At 41.6% G+C, this 18,094-nt stretch overlaps 1 protein-coding gene across 1 annotated transcript in view; it reads left to right on the forward strand.

Moving 5' to 3' along the window:
- CAMTA1 (calmodulin binding transcription activator 1) overlaps positions 1-16,118 on the forward strand; it is a 1,602,965-nt gene extending 1,586,847 nt beyond the window's left edge. The window contains exons 17-23 of the mRNA XM_040424166.1: positions 1,326-1,572; positions 2,463-2,534; positions 6,723-6,743; positions 10,807-11,000; positions 11,466-11,540; positions 15,497-15,527; positions 16,038-16,118. Coding sequence (XP_040280100.1) covers positions 1,326-1,572; positions 2,463-2,534; positions 6,723-6,743; positions 10,807-11,000; positions 11,466-11,540; positions 15,497-15,527; positions 16,038-16,118 — 721 coding nt within the window. The remainder of the gene's footprint in view (positions 1-1,325; positions 1,573-2,462; positions 2,535-6,722; positions 6,744-10,806; positions 11,001-11,465; positions 11,541-15,496; positions 15,528-16,037) is intronic.
- Positions 16,119-18,094: the final 1,976 nt, after the last annotated feature.

Raw genomic sequence — 18,094 nt, forward strand, 5'->3', positions numbered from 1 at the left:
ACAGGATCCTTGAACTGTGAGATCTTGGTTTATCAGTCCGGCAGATTGCTATGTGTCTAGGGTAAGATGTCAGCACTGTTCAACATTGCATATCCCTGTGGTTGGGAGAACTAGGATGAACTGGAATGAGAGCAAAAGGTGCATGTTGGCAAACCCATAAAGAGGCCTTCACAAAGGAACATCACTCTGGTCCTGCTCCCAGGATTGTTGTGTGAGGTGGCATAATGTACAGTAGCCAGACCCCTCTAGTCTTCATTTCAGATATACTATCAGATCAGTGTTACGTTGATTTGGTTTTAGAACCAGTGACACAGACATTTCTCCAAAGTGTCCCTGGAGCCGTTTTTCAACAGGACAGCTCCAGGCCACATGTTGCTTGTGCTACTGTGAGCAACCTGTGTGGCCTAAATCTGCTACCATAGTTTGCAGCGTCTCTAGACTTGTCTCCCGTCAAGCACATCAGGGATGTCATTGGTCAGCGGTTTCAAAGGGAGATGCCAACAGCAGATCTTGATGATTTGCGTGCCTAAGTGCATTCAGCGTGCCAGACAAGCATTATTTCTCAGACAACCATTAATAACCTCATTCATAGCATGCTAAGTGCGTGTAAGTGCGTGTATTTCTGCAGGTGGAGCTCATACTCCATACTGAATAAATCTATGTTTTCAATATTTTGTTTACTTGTCTTAATCATTTGCATATCATTAACAATATCGATCCTGCGGTTTGCATAATCCCACAACTTTTCCTTCTTGGTGTTACAATTTCAATGTTGAGGAGTGCATATATCAGAAGATACCCAGGTTATATCACCATGGTTCATATCACTATATACAAGAAGGAATATAGCTTATATACACTGTATATGTATATATAATTATATACAGGAGATACCTAGGTTATACCAGCATGGTCCATATCACTATATAGAAGATGTATAACTTATACCAGCTGCACATATATAATTTTATACCGAAGATACCCAGGTTATACCAGCATGGTCCATATAACCATATACAAGAAGATATATAACTTATACCAGCTGTACATATATAATTATATATTGGAGATACCTAGGTTATACCAGCATGGTCCATATCACTATATAGAAGAAGATGTATAACTTATAATAGATGTACATATATAATTATATACAGAAGATACCCAGGTTATACCAGCATGGTCCATATCACTATATACAAGAAGGTGTATAACTTATACCAGCTGTACATATAATTATATACAGGATATGCCCGGGTTATACCAGCTTGACTAATACCAGTGGCTTACACCATTTTGGTTGGGGTTATTGTCTTCTTGCACAGGTCGCTGTACAGTGAACCACTGACTCCTTCCTCCAACACCAGCTTAAGTCCTGCGTGTTCCCCCATGAGTGAAACAAACTTTGAAAAACCCAGTCTGCCCTCTGCTGCTGATTGGTCAGAATTTCTCAGTGCGTCCACCAATGAGAAGGTGGAAAATGAATTTGCCCAGCTGACCCTGTCCGACCATGAACAGCGAGAACTCTACGAGGCGGCCAAACTCGTCCAGACCGTGTTCAGGAAGTACAAGGTTTGTCTCATTTGTCTTCAGAGTAATATACATTGGCGCACCCGGCGCCTATATCCAGCACCTATACAGTACACCTGTGTAACACACAGAGGATTGCTTTGTTAGGCCTCATGCACACGACCGTTGTGTGTTTTGCGGTCCGCAAATTGCGGATCCGCAAAACACAGATGCGTCCGTGTGCGTTCCGCAATTTGCAGAACGGCACGGACAGCCATTAATATAACTGCCTATTCTTGTCCGCAAAACGCAGACAAGAATAGGACAGGTTATATTTTTTTTGCGGACCACGGAACGGAGCAACGGATGCGGACAGCACACGGAGTGCTGTCCGCATCTTTTGCGGCCCCATTGAAGTGAATGGGTCCGCATTCGAGCCGCCAAAACTGCGGTTCAGATGTGGACCAAAACAACGGTCGTGTGCATGACGCCTCAGGCCTTATTTCCTGTGCACACAGTCTATGTGGGGGCCCACCGACTCCCTATGTTTCTGTGTTATGTAGCTGTAGCATGTGGCGCCATATGATGCCTCTGTGGGGTGCTGTATTCCTCAGTTGGAAGGATATTTTGAAGGTAGAACACTTACATAGAGTTGAGCAAGCCACTTATGAAATCAGGAATACAGTTTGGGCCATAAATTTCTATGGTCACCATGCACCATACCATACAACACAGAGCCATATTTCCTTCATATGAACAAGGCCTTTCAAAAGAATGTTTCCATTCACTGACAACAAACAAATATCTTGAAGTGAAATGTGTTGCATCTTTTTTTTTCAGGAGAGCATTGATAATAAACAGTTATATAGACAATGGTCTAGGCAGGGGAGGGGGTATTTACACCTATGCACTATTGATCCAGCCACTTACTCCTGTACTTACTGTCTTCCTAGGGTCGTCCATTAAGGGAACAGCAGGATGTGGCTGCGGCCGTCATACAACGCTGCTATAGAAAGTACAAACAGGTAATACACAACAAGCTGCAGCTCAGACCTGATCCTTTTTGCGCATTGCAGTGAAATGTGCCTAATTTATTAAAGGGGTTTTCTGACTTTTTTATACTGATGACCTATCGTCTGGATAAGTCATCAGAATCTGATCAGTAGGGGTCCGACACCTGGGACCCTGCTGATCAGCTGTTTAAGGAGACCACAGCATGACGGTGAACGCCGCAGCCTCTTAAAGCTTATCAGGTACAGCCATCACTGGCCTAGGGTAAGGCGCGAGAAGGCCGTGGCGCTCACTGGAGCGCCACAACCTTTTCAGACAGCTAGTGTCCCCCACCGATCAGACCCCCAACGATCAGACATTCATGACCAATACAAAGTATAGGCATCAGTATAAAAAAGTTGGACAACCCCTTTAAAAGGTATGTCTCTTAATAAGTTAAGTCCATGCGCCAGAAAGTCAAATCTACGCCAGCTATGATTTACACCTGGTGCAGATGTAGCAGAGTTAACAGTCACAGTCATAACACGTTCACTAGATGTGAAAACTCACCAAGCGTGTGTGTTAACTCTGCTACATCTGTAAATCTAGCGGGCAACTAGATGCCATGCCCCTCCAATAAGCCAAGTTCCTTTTTCCTAACCACTTTAGGAAAGTTACAAATATAGTGTGCGTGCGCCATACTTTGCAACTTTTTAACGCCACAAAAGTGGCATAAAGCCTGCACAGTCCTGTAGAGTGACTCTGCAGAACATTGATGGCTGTGCTGACAGTCTAAAGCAGCTTTACCCTCTTTCAGTCCTAATAGCACCCCTTCATTGGGAATGTAATCACTTGTCCCCCAGTCCCAGAGCAGCCGTGCTAATGGGACAGGAAGGGGGACAAGCTTAGCCTGTACAGCCACCGCAATGTTCTGCAGCAAACAGCCTGCAGCAACCTGGTGGTCTATGACAGTGAAGGGGCTAAAGTTTAAAGTGGTTTAGGACAGTGAGGGGGTTACTTCCATGTATAACTATGTGTACAGAGATAGCTCTCTATGCATACAGAAATACTGTAGCTGTCAATCACAGAATGGAACCACCTACTGGACTCTGAAGCATATAAAGGGCATGGATGTAAATGGGTAAATTACAAGTCATACGGAATCCTTTCCCATTTGACTACATCTCAATCTGCTCAGCTCTTCTCGCTCTATACCATGCTGCCCACAAATAGAACTGCATGTACAACATGACAGGGTTCCTTGAAGGTTCAGCAAATGTGATCTACGGTATCTTGGAAACCATCAACAAGCTGCTGTTGGCAGATCTATTAATCACATATTATGCGTGTATATAGTCCTCAGAATACAATTTGGTCCTTCAGTCATAAATACGCAGTCAAAGTATATGTGTATGTTTAATGAGATTGTTTGAATGTTGATTGGTCATTGAGCTAGCTGCTCAGCTGTTACCACAACAGCTACATGTTGATGGTCTCCTACTTGTTTATGGTTTCGAAGAGTTGGCTTCTACACAACGAGATTATGAACAGGAATAAGTAAAAAAGAGTAAATCAGGTAATGAAGATTTGTTGATCGCAGAGTCAGTGCTCATTAAAGTTGGAGGTCAACTTTAACTGGCTGTGCTTTCAGGTCCAAATACATTTGTCTAATTTCGTAACCAACTGTACACAAAAACAGAATCGGCAAATGATGCAGAAGGTTTATTTTCATGGCATGGAATATGAATTTCTAAATGTGGCAGAGATAGATGTTGATGTTACTCCTGGAGTGTTGGCTATGAATGAAAAAGACAAAAATAGCCCATTGACTCTTCATTCTGATTCACACTAATTGGGATATGTTCCCGCTTGCTGCAGTTTTTGTTGGGAACAATGCCGGTCGTGTTGGTCTCCTGTGCTTCGTGCAGGTTTTTGTCTCTGCTTCATCAACACATTCGCTTCTGAAAGCTTCACTTCTACTTACTGATTAATCAAATGCTCCAAAAATAGACTGTACTCCGATCTCAGTCCAAATGTCTAAAATTATTTTTTAAAAAAGCAACTGAAAAGACAGATGCATGAGTGATAATTCCCAGCTCACGTCTGCAGCCTTTCAGCACCTTTTATATAATGCCGTTCAGTTTTTTCCCTGCACATTGCTCCCTGATGTCTCACTTTTAGTATATAATCATTCTGCTTCATGCATTGACATCCGGCTGAGCTCTTGTTGGGATTAGGCACGATCTGAAAGACTCAGCCAAGGATAAGACACGTCCAGTTTTTTGTGGCGCGGAGGCACGGACCCGAAAGCAAGCAAAAGGCTTTCCGAGTGTTTCCATGTCCTATCTTTGGCTGCATCTTGTGAATCACGGACTCATTGAAGTCAATGGGTCTGCACCTCGATACAGGGTGCACATGGACGGTGCCCTTTTTTTGCAGATCCACAGTTTGCGGTCCTCAAAATGGGCACGGCCATCACACTTTTGGTGCAGGAGGACTAGCCAGTGCAAACTATCAAAGGAATATGTAAGTACACAGTCGTCATTCTCCATCAAAATGAAGAAAAGTTACAGTATATATGGATGTCATAGAGTGGTCCAAACCCCCTCCCAACAACAGAGAGTAGATTAATTTGAAAGTTTAATATGTAATACGAAATCAGGGACCGTATGGAGCCCGATCAGCATGGGGTTCATGTCCCCATACACCTTAAATAGCTGTTGGCCCAACAAGTATTTGGCTGATGGCTATCTTTTCAAACTCCCCATACACATAGATACTTGGTTCAGCCAAGCATAGGATGAAGTGTATGGGAAACTTAAAGGGGTTATCCTGGTATACATCTTTCCCTTTTACTGTGCTTTCCCTGCCAGGCCCTGCAAATTACTAATGTACTTGCGCTACTTTTTCTGTCTCGGTCGGGAGAGTGGTCATGTGACTGCGCCCTCGGTAGAGACTGCATTTTGTCTAACATCATGACCAGGACTCCCATGATCCCCTCTGTTAGAATCCCTGCCTGAATGGTCCTGATGTCAGACCTGTGTGATCTTGATGCACAACCCGAGTAGGTGGAGTCCACTGCTTGTCATATTGAAGCTGTGTGGGAGGAAACATTAGGAGGAGACGGCAAAAGGATGATGGAGGGTGTAGTGGTGGAGTTTTTGGCCCAGGAAAGGCGTGTAGAAGGCATTTACATTTTTGCCTGGTCTTGCAGCGCACAGGACTATGAGAAGTGTTGTGGCTGCTGCTCATCTACAACCACAACCTGGAAGTTCGGGTTGTAGACAATGGAGCGCGGCGGGAGCATGGAGATTGAAGTGAAAACTCTGAAAATGTTGACACTATTATGCTCTGTAAGGGATAAGATGAGGTTTACACAATTAAATGACATATTTAAGGATCCCACACAACCCCTTTAACAAAAAGCCAGACCCACAGTAATGAATCACTGGGGAGGCCTCCATCTAATAAGGGCTTGTTGATTTACAACACCAACTTTAAGAAACGTTTCATTCTCCTCATCCATAGCTTCCATTAATGTAATCCTTTTATGCATTGATAGCCCCAACGTTAGACTGTTAGGAGTCCTAGCCCTCCTATCCCCCATTTATAACGTGTCATAGAAGCCCCTTTAAGCCTGCAACAACCCAGATGACGTTGAAAAAAATGTAAATTGCTCGAGTGCCGAGGAGTAAGTGAAAGTGAATGTTCCGTGCACACAGTGGAGATTTTCTACAGCTTGATATGAAATTAATTCAGGGGAACAGCCACACACAATGTGTTCAACGCCTATTTTACTTTGTTGCCAATTCAATAAAAATTGCTAAATAGGAACGGACATTAACGTTTTATGAGCGCAATAAACATCAACCAAGCAGAAAACGAGACTGGCTGAAGAGCAGTTAATACAGATCAAAGCCAATGAGCTGCCACCCTGCTATCAAAGGACAGAAATCAGTAAGATGATTCACTCTAATGAGAAGTCACCATCCTCTGCTGAGAACATTAAAGCACTGATTTTAATTTTGTTCAGATAATTAAAGGATTGTCAGAGTCGGTCATTTCAGAGAAAACAGCCACTTGTTGTCTCCCAGTAACCCTCTCTCATATTTGTTGCTCTTTGCTTAATATCTACTCCAATAATTAAAGACTAAAAAAATGATTAAATGTTTTTATTGTTGTTTCTTTTTCTTACTAATACATCGATTTCATTCTTCCCAAAGCTTACATGGATAGCCTTGAAGGTAATAAGATCTCTTTATTGTTTCACGTTTAACATGAGTACCTGTACCACTTATGTGCCAGCCTGCACAGTACAATGAACCTATCAGTTCAACCAATTCATCCTACAGGGCTGCTTGAGAAATTATTTGCATGTAGGGTAGATAAATGTGCTTTTCTAGAGATATAATGATCTTAGAAATCTGTATTAACCTGAGTCTAAAAGCACGCTATCCGCTATTACTAATTTTTATGACTTCACCCTCTGATCCTGTGGGAGCTTGGGTAAGTTATTATTCAGTATTACGGTAAACATCATCCATACATGCAGCAAGCGTTTCTTTCCTAACAGTATTAAATGTTTGTTAGGATCCTCACTGGGAGACTTGCAATGTCAGTGATGTCACTAAAAGGGAAGTGATTATCTGCTGAGTGGGTCCACATTCAGGACAGGGATTGCTAACTAGACAGAGGTCATATAAATGTGTAACCTTTTTATAAGCAATATATTATTAAGACAAATCATGTGCATTGGTCCTGATAAAGATATACTAGTGGGTATTTTAGCCCTACATTGTATTAACTTGAAGCTTCTGGGTCTCAATGCAAAATCTGTAATAAGCCCCCCCCCCCCCCCTACCTACCATCTGCCATTTATAATACTGTGGTTCGCATATGTCACAGGGGCCTTTGGCTCTCTCAGGCATCAGGGCCTCTATGTGACTGCTATCTCTGCACCATCCATAACTACTACAGTCCGGACTATACCTTTTCTAGAGGCAGACAGAAGGGCCAAGAAGGTTTACACAATTTCCCCTAAACTCATGCCAAACATAGCTTTAAGTCTACTTTCACACTCGCGTTTTGGCTTTCCGTTTGTGAGATCCGTTCAGGGCTCTCCGCTCAGAATGCATCAGTTTGCCTCTGTTCCGTCTCCATTCCGCTTTGGAGATGGACACCAAAACACTGCTTGCAGCGTTTTGGTGTTCTTCTGATGAAACTGAGCCAAACGGATCCATTCTGACACACAATGTAAGTCAATGGGGACGGATCCATTTTCACTGACACAATCTGGCACAATAGAAAATGGATCCGTCCCCCATTGACTTTCAATGGTGTTCAAGACAGATCCGTCTTGGCTATGTTAAAGATAATACAAACGGATCCGTTCTGAACAGATGCAGACGGTTGTATTATCTGAATGCACAAAATGCGAGCGTGAAAGTAGCCTAAGGGTACTTTCACACTAGCGTTTTTCTTTTATAGTATTGAGTTCCGTCCTAGGGGCTCAATACCGGAAAAAAACTGATCAGTTTTATCCTAATGCATTCTGAATAGAGAGCAATCCGTTCAGTATGCATCAGGATGTCTTCAGTTCAGTCCCTCTTAGGGTACATGCACACGGTCAGGATTCATGTGCTGAGAATCCGCACTGAAATCCGCAGGTGTTTGCAGGCAAATCTGTGCGGTCAATCCGCATCAATTGGTGCGTATTTGCATGCAGATTTGGTGCGGATTTTCCGCATGCGGATTTTAGTAAGTGAATGAAGAAAATCCGGTCAAGTAAAATAAAATAAATTGACATGGTGCGGATTTTAAAATCCGCACCGCAGGTCAAAATCCGCACAGAAAAAATCTGCATTGTGTGCATTGAGAATTTCAAATTCTCATAGAATGCAATGTACATGACCTATGGTGCCAATTTTCCGCACGCAAATCCGCGCGGAAAATCCACACGCAATCCTGATAGTGTGCATTTAGCCTTACGTTTTTTGGCCGGAGCATGCTGCAGTTTTCTCTCCGGCCAAAAATCCTGAACACTTGCCGGAATGCCAGATCCGGCATTAATTTCCATTAAAAATGTATTAATGCCGGTTTCCCGATCTGCGCATGCGCAGACCTTTGAAAATTAGCAAAAATAAATAAATACCGGATCCGTTATTGCAATGCATTTGTCAGACGGATCCGCAAATGCATCCGTTCCGGAGACGGAACTGCCTGCCGGAATCCTCTGCCGCAAGTGTAAAAGTACCCTAAGAAAGACCTCATGAAAAGAAAACGATGCATTACTACTCTATGTATGGTATTGTTGTAGAAATATTAATAGTTGTAATCTGCTCTCCAATATCTTTGTGTAAGGAAATGTAAACCCCCTTTCCCTCAGCCGCAGTCAGAGCCAGACCCAGGTGTTACCATCATGAATTCTGAGCAACTCCTCTCCTCCCTGCCCAGTCTGTTTCTTTTATTTACTCACAAAAGGTGTAAAAGGGGCTGGCCCAAGACAAGGATACAAGAAGTGATGACATACAGGAAGTGATGACATACAGGAAGTGATGACATGTCAAAGGACAGGGAAGGGCATCAATGTGGCTGGACAGACAATGCACACGCCCCATCCCTGCATAAGGAAGGATGAGTCATGTCCATTGTCTGACCAGCCAGGTGGCCGCCCACCCCCCCATCACTCTCAGCATGGACCTCATTCAATACTGCTCAAAGCGACCAGTATCTAGTGAAGATCATTCTACTGGTTCTTATAGGTTTGACATTATCTGCGAGACATTGCTACGGCTATTGTCAGTATACGGTACTAGTATACCGACAAGGCAGATATATGCATGTCTTAAAAGCAGATATGTATCCAGAAAGGGATAGCGAAGCCGCAGCAGAGGTATAATATGTATCTCTCGTTATGCAGACTTCACTTCTCTAATGTGTATAGACATTTGAAGGGAAGAAGCCCAGTGCATTGCACTTAGTGCTCACAAACCGGCAAACGCCCCCCTACACACTGAGAACACGTCTCTAAGCCCATGAGAAGGTTTTCATACTGACGGTTTTACCACTGGTCCCGATTCAACCCAAGTACCCTCTGCTAGAGCGTTCTTTGGCCAAATCCGACACAGGGAGACAGATGACAATCTATAAAAACACACACACATCCTAAGATAAAATGTCCGCATAATAAAATTTCCACAACAGTATGTAATAAGGTTAAGGGGGCCTTGATACCGAATTTACACTGGGCAAATGCCCCACTAGTTTACAGTATCCCAGTTAGGAACTCTTCTAGATTAATGGTGCGTTTCCCCTTGCTAATGACATATCCACAGAATAGAGAAGAAGCCAGAACATGGTCGCTGAATTTCATCACCTCATTCAACTCCTCATTCACAGACCTAGGTTTATCTAGATATCTTTTTTTCCTACACGTTTGAAGAATTATTTTTACATCTGACCTTTGGCTCAAATAGCTCTCGAAGAGACGGCTATTTTCCACTGATAAATATGCAGTATTGTTGGTGAGCGTGCAATCTGTGCAGTGTGACAGATGGGTTAGCGCTGCGACCCGCAGCTATGCCATGAGCATCAAACACTGGATGGCCCTGACACATAGACTCGCTGGTAATAGACTATTTATGGATGTATTAATCTTCATTACTGACTGCTAATTGCCCCGCATAACTAAATGAAGAGCTAATTTCCCACTCAAGCCCTAACTATCCAAGGTTATTGCGGCAAATAATATGATCTGTGCAATATATGTCCATCAAATCACAAGGCGGGCAACTTTATGAGACTTTGTGTCATTTTAACTTTTACAGTACCCCCCCCCCCCCCCCCCAACCTTCCCCCGATCCTAAGAATTTGAGTCATCTTCTGCCAAGCTCTTTAGATGTTCATCTGGAAAGCTGGCTGACAGTCAGTATGTCCATCACAACAGCTCTCACCAAGTTTTTCTAGAGTCCAGAATGGCAGCCAGTACCGATTTTCAAAATTTCATCTACACAGTGTGGAAATTTTCAGAGCAGAAATTGACCTACAGGGCAGATTTTGAAATCTGCGACATGTCAATTGTTTGTGTGGGTTTTCAGTGCAGATTTCACCCGTTGCAATGTAAAGGGTGAGATCTAGAGCAAATCCGCAACGATTAATAACACATGCGGATCTGGTTCAGAAACGCAGCAAAAACCGCAAGAAAATCCACATGGAAAATCTGAATAAGCAACATTGCCATATCTGTATACCCTAAGCGCTCTTAGTTCTGCAGCTTACATATAGTTGTATGTTATCTTCTCGTTACAGTATGCACTTTATAAAAAGATGACCCAAGCTGCAATCCTCATCCAGAGCAAATTCAGAAGCTATTACGAGCAGAAGAAGTTCCAGCAGAGCCGGCGCGCCGCGGTGCTCATCCAGCAGTACTACAGAAGCTACAAAGAGTGCGGGAGAATGCGCCAAAAGCGTCGGACGGCTTCACTCGTGCAACACAAACTCAGGTGAGAAAATGCTTATAGTTTTGAGCTTGGTACTGTGGCATTTGACAAACAGTAGTTCTAGACATATATTTTTTCTAATTTGGATCATTACTACTGTATATAAGTGCAAAATTTACTATAGCAGAAAAAACATTAAATTAAAATTTGTCATGTTCAAAAATGTGGACACCGTTCTAGTCATTCTGTATTATCCTAGAACTTAAAGGAACACTCCAGGCACACTGGATACCTAGTGCAGGACCTGAAGAGGTGGAGCATGACACAGTGATTCAAAGGAAGCCCAAGAGAGAAGGCCTGTACTAGGGCATAGCCGAGAGTATACAGAATAAAGATATTCATTATGTGACGTGTCTTGTCCCTACCCTTTGGGGTGGGGTGGTTCGAAGGACTGTTGGCAACAAGCATGGACTGACTCCGTGATATACATATACATGAATTCTAATCAGCCATCTTCCCCTTTTACAGAAGCAGTCTCCTGACAAAAAAACAAGACCAAGCTGCTCGGAAGATCATGAGGTTTTTACGTCGCTGCCGTCACAGGTATGATATTTCAGCAGTAAGGACTAAATATGACATAATATAGATATACTTGATTATAGACCATTGCCAGGTGCCATATATGGTGGGAGCCACTTTGTTGACTGACCCTGTAATTGTCAACATGCTGCTGTGAGAGCATAAGGGAATATATATATATATATATATATATATATAGTGTATATACATATAAACAGCTGCTTAATATAAGGCCACCGTTTGTAATTGATGTACTGTAGATGGGGCTAGTGCTCAGTTCCCATATTGAAAGGGCCACAGGCAACTGCCTAGGTTGCCTTGTTGGTATTTAGGCTTTGCTATGTTAGTATTGCATGGGTGATTGGGGGGGGGGGGGGGCCTGATGAAAATGCCCAAGTACTAAAAGAATGGGCGAGAAATTTGTAATTTCAATTAAAGGGGTATTCTAGCTCAAAACATGCATAATTTATCCACTGGATAAAGATTGATGGTGGTCCTATGGAGTAAGAATGTGCACGCTCAAGTGCTGCTTCTTTTAATTTGCTCCTTGCCGGGGTCTAACAGCTGGGAATGGCCAGAGTAGCTGTCGGTAGAGTTACTATTGGTCCAGTGAATGGTTTAAAAAATTTTTTTTTGGGGTGGACTAATTCTTAAAAAAAACTTGTAGGTGATTTCTGATGACCCGTCTGAGAGCAGGACAGAAGGAGAGGAGCTAAACTCTTTGATAAATAGATTTCGATGACTGAGTTAAAAGCAATGTAAACCCAGACAGGACTCCTAGGAGAGATGGTTAGAGTCCTGCTGACTCCGCTCACACACAGTAATTGACAGTCTTATGTGCACACACACGTATACAGAGAGAACTGTCAATCATGCTTTGTTGGCAGGGTAATCAGGACTCTTATTGCCTCTCTAGGAGTCCCATCTACATTTACTCTGAAATCCTGCTCCAGATCATATACACCTGTACAGCTCAGAGCTCAGCTTCTATCCCTATATCATATTCTGCTCCCAGACAGGTCAGCAGAAATCACCTGATATTTTGCCAAATTTTATTTAAAAATAAAAAAATAATTACAATAATTTTTGAGTCACCCACTTCTGTGAAGCTGTTATGGATTCACTTCATCTGTTTGATCTGTTCCTGGGAATGGTGGGTGACAACTAATTTGGCAGACAGTAAATCATCCATAGGAGTTGTCACTCAACTTTCCCAGAGCTTTAAACACTGTGGATCCTAGCAAAGCAGGCCGCCGCCCTTGTGGGAGCTGTAATGGCATGCGTGTTAGTTGTCACCTAGCTTTCTTAAGAACTTTTCCATATTTCGGAGTAAATTATTTTTTGCCTGCAGCATTTATTAATGAACTTGAATCGTTAGCTGCCACAAATGGTAAATGACTATTCCAGATAAAATATCAAGAGTCATCATCAATCTCTACCCAGGTAAACCAGTCCTAAATATGAGCAACGGCTCGAGCAGTCAAGTTAATTTTGGATATTTTTCATTCGGCCGGTTAGAGAACAGTCCCGAAAAAAGGATTTAAATGATGAGACGGAGGAAGGATACCAGAAAGTAGAGGGGAATACATTGCAAATAATTGAAATGATAGGTGGATCCTTCAGCCAAGTGCCTGAGGGATGGAGGGACTGTCATCATTTTAATGACCATGTCGAAAAAGCAATAGACAAAAACAAAGCAGATTTATGGCTGCAGAAAGGAGCGTCCCTTCTTGAATATAAAAGGGGTGATTACTGGTGGTGACACTGTATAATAAACTATATACAGGGAGTTTCTTGTCTCGCTGCACAAAATATGTGAAAAAGTTTCTACAGTTCAAGACTTGATCTAATTGGCTTATGTATATAGCACAAGTCTGCTTAATGATACAGTATGTGCCCCCATTCTTCCTGCTCTATACCATTAAATATAAAGACAGGCACCTACTTCAGTCCTGTTACGGTCCTGCATATGGTCTCCAAATAGATTTAGTAAGGACAACATGAGTTTTCAGAAAGAAAGTAGTCAGGTTTGTCTAATGCTGGAGAACTCCTTTAAATCAGTATTCCCTGCCCAGAGCTTGATTAGGTTATTTTCAGCGTTGTCTTTACACCAGACACTGTACAGTCATCTGAAATAGGGAAACATAACTGCCCCCCCCCCCCCCCCCCCCCCCCCGCATGGCAGGAGCTCAACGGAATTGTTAGGGGTGTATCTAATGACAAGCGATAATTAGCAGCATTGTGAATGCAGCTCTGGAGCTAAATATAGGTTGTAAATCATTATCAGGACTATTTATATAATATATTGAACTACAAAGACAGTAGGTGCATGCGCTACATTCTGTACACCACCTTATGGGAAGTTTGTTCTTTGGGTGAAGTTGTAATGTAAGGATCTATAGCAAGGTTCAGCAACCTTCCGCACTCCAGCTGGTGTGAAACTACAACTCCCAGCATGCACACTTGCTTAGCTGTTCTTGTAACTCCCATAGAAGTGAACAGAGCATACTGGGAGTTGTAGTTTGAAAATAGCTGGAGTGCCGGAGGTTGATGATCCCTGATCTATAGTTAGGTTTCATAACATGCTGTCTGGTCTGCAAATAGCAACAGCTTCTTTTTATCTATGATTGCTGTATGTTAACAGGGCTGAATCATAGTATATACTGGTGATGCAAATATACTACATTGTTACTCGTATGTTATAGGAGTAGTCATGGTTCTTTAAGTAAATTGATTTCTGCAGTAGTATACAGTATTATAGATATATTTTTCCTTATTAAATTGGGGCGAAAAAACACTAATCTTGGAGAATTCTTTCCTTAAATGTCTTTGTGGTTTAGTGCTTTGATCACTTGTAGTACCACTTTTAACCACTAAGCAAGGTAATACTTTCATAGACAACAATGCAACAGCGCCTCCACATTTCAGTTTGGAATTAAATGTTCCCAGCTTTGCAATTCAATGAAGATGCTTTCTGGCATGTTGAAATATTTGTGCACCAGGCACACAAATAAGAATTTCGATGGTCCAAGGACAGCAATGTCACCTATATGTCTAAGGTCAATCTTCTACATCTCACCATGGAGAATCCACTACAGAGCAGAGCCACCAGTAATATTGTGCTGTCAGGGCTCCCTACTGGCTGCCTGAGTACCACCACCTGCCAGCTTAGGTCACCTGTTGGACCTGGTTGCAGACATGACAGCTTTTAATAAGCTGAAGCACAGCGACTTTTTAATTTACAGATCAAAGTCTAGTATGGTTCAACAAAAATCACACCATACGCTCTGATCTTGTTCTGACAATGTTAATAGATTTTTTTAATCCAGTTTAATCTGCTGTTTAAATGATACTGCTTCTTAACTAAGAGAAGATGAAGATAAATATCGGTGTATGTTTGGTAAAATTGTAATTTCTGTAACCCTAACGGACAAGATTTTTTTTTTTCAAGCTTAAATTTTACTCTTTCTTCTTCTGATTAACCATCTATATAGTTTCAAAAATACTCAATAAAACTAACAGGTCCTAACTTTGATCCATGTTGTGAGCTTAACCATCCAGAAAGCAGTGACATCACTGGAGCCTTTGACAATTATGAGGTCCAGGAGTGTGATGTGACTGCTTCCTAATAAACTGATAGGCTGGATCCATTGACGTATGTATTGGTCTAAATATGGCCTTCTGCTAAAAGAAGATCAGTGCACTTAAAGATATTGTTTTATGTACCACCATTACACTCATTATTGATAATTACAGTGTTTGTTCTATGCTTACGTCAACAAGTAAACTTCTAAACCTGGAGAATAACCATCTTGTGTATCTTTCACTACTGCATGATGTAACATGTGATATTCTGGAACCGGGAAATGACTGATAACAGATTAATAAAATGTATTTTCCAAGCTATTTGTATATATGAGTTCTCTTTCAGTTATGCGCCTTGTGCTAATAGCTGTCTGCTATTGTTTTGCTATCTAAAGCCCTCTGGTGGACCATAGACTGTTCAAAAGGGTGAGTTTAGTTTTTGCAAGTCAAGATTTTCTCTTGCGTTCCTAATTCGTTGCTTTGTGCTTGCTTGCATGGGGCCACAGCCAAGAGCTGTCTGCAAGATACACATCCATTCAATACAGAAACAATAGAATTCATTCTATTGCATTTTCTGATCCAGAACCTATTTGCAGTAGCACATTGGGTATGTCAACAGTAGATTTGCATGACATGGGACCTTATAGAACCATCACTGGGCATGCTTAGAAAGTGGTAGCGGGAACCAGTACCAGATGCCTGTTTCTGCCTTCCCAGAACACTGGGGTTTGCACTATTCTCTCAACCATTGATGTAACATTCTGCTTGTTTACCTAAGTACAACATACCGTAGATTGATGAGGGTACTCATAATACTGCAAGACCTGTAAGATATGTAAGTTAAGGGATATTCCAGTGTCTACAAAAATCCCATATATTTTGGTGGGCTTATATTTTGTTATGATTAGTAACCTGTATTTTGCATGACCTTCATAGTGGTCTTCAACAGAGAAGGATCTAGGACTCACCAAAGAGTTGGGACCACTTCAACAGTGTTTGAGTTTAAAGAACTCATAAAACCTACCAAAGTGATAATCAGTGGAGGAGACATTCAGCCAATCAAGAAGAGGTCATTAGGTTTTATGAGTAATTGGAAAAACCTAAACACTTCCAAGGTCCCCACTCTTTGGCTAGTAGCAAGATCTGCTCAGCAGAAGACAACTGTGAGAGTCTCAAGAGTGGAAATTGGAATACCCCATCAAACAGCACCTGCCATCTTTACACAGTGGAGGCAACCATCTTGAGGGTTGAGTCAGTGTTCATGAGAAGGAAACTTCTAAACCTATTAATATAGTACAGTATGATTGTGGTAATTTTGTGTTGAGCTTGGGTGTCATCTGAGCAGTCTGAAAGTGACTACACACTTTGGGTAGACCAAGTAATTAGCATTTGAGAATGTCACATTATGTGCAAGGGACAGTGACTTCCCCATTACCAGTCTAGTGCTTTATTGCCCCATGGTTGTTTCAGATTATACTTGCATTACATGTAGATGTGGGTCATTTCCCACAGCATCTCCAGGAATGCTCCAGGAAATCTTCATTGCTCATTCAAGGTCCTCTGCAATAGCAATATAAGTGCAGGTACTTTAGTTACCTACTGTCCTGTAGCCAGGAGGAAACTCACAGAGGTTAGGGAAGACACTCATGCATGAGGCCTGACTTAACATTCATTAGGTGCAGGTTTCTATATTAATATTGGCTCAACCCTCAAAATGACTGCCTCTACTTTATATAAAGGGTGCTTTTCAACTTTTAATGTCAAAATACTCATTGCATTGTTTTTGCAAGAGTATATTGCCAAGTCTCATCTTTGATTGCATGCCTATTTCTCTTTTTCCTTTACTCCATGGTAGTTTAAACAGTTAAATGTTGAATTGTATTAGAGGGGGTTTTTTTGTTTGTTTTTTTAATGGCAATTCAGATTTTTGGATATACGGTAGCTGAATGTTTTCTGGAATATTTTTCAAAAAAAACAAAAACATGATACAAGAGGACAATGGGAGTACATTTTTTTGGTGTTCAGAAAAATCCAGATATCAATTCCGATCAAATATAGTGCAATAGCAGGATCTACTGTTACAATTTTTTACTTTAGTATGAAGCACTGTTTCCGATTTCCCCCACAATAACATTTCATAGGCATTTGCTTCCCCTATAGGTCTGATCTACATACAGTATACAGCCTCTAAGGACTTTGGACCCATAGTGGTGGCAGCAGAGCTCCAGATTTTCATGCGAACAGCTGTAGGGGGAATAGGGAATGGTGGTCTTTACTGAAGATGGTTCATCATTGCCTTAAGTCAAAGCTTCATACATTTCATATCATTCTGTTCGCTTTAGTGAGTGCATTTAGAGAACTATACCACTAAGACTTTCTGTAAACCCAGCTGTACCCACATTGTGGTATTGTCCAATAGCTTTTACTCTTCTGCGTGCCGAAAACTGGATAACAATGAATTATATTTGCAACAGTGACATTTACAGGATAAGGGCGGTACTACTCTGCTGAAGACTGAAACTGAGGGAGAGTAGGTCTTTTCAGTCATTGTAATTGGGGATGTATGCAAAAATACGACAATTTTGTAAAGGAACAGGAGTTGTTTTTGTAACTGGTAATTGAGATGCAGATCTCCTAAGCATACATGAATATGCGACCATTTTGAAATATGTATCAAATTGTATTTTTCCTGTCATTTTGAGAAGATACACAAAAATCTATCGTCCCGAAATCTGGACAGACAGGTTCTAAACAATTGGCATTGTCTTATTTCCATCATATACCAAACATCGGATTCGTTTTTCACCTGTGAGAAATACAAAATTGCTAAATACAACATTAACAGAATAACAAAATACGTATATATAAAAAAAATATGAAAAATGACAAAATAAATCATTCAAAACTAAAGAGTTGTTAGGCCCTGGTCCATTTTCCTAGGAGCTGATATTCTGCCTGACATTCCAGGGCCTATGTCTAAGTCAAAATAAATT

This window comes from Bufo bufo, chromosome 1 (assembly GCF_905171765.1).
Source record: "Bufo bufo chromosome 1, aBufBuf1.1, whole genome shotgun sequence".
Classification (NCBI taxonomy): Eukaryota; Metazoa; Chordata; class Amphibia; order Anura; family Bufonidae; genus Bufo; species Bufo bufo.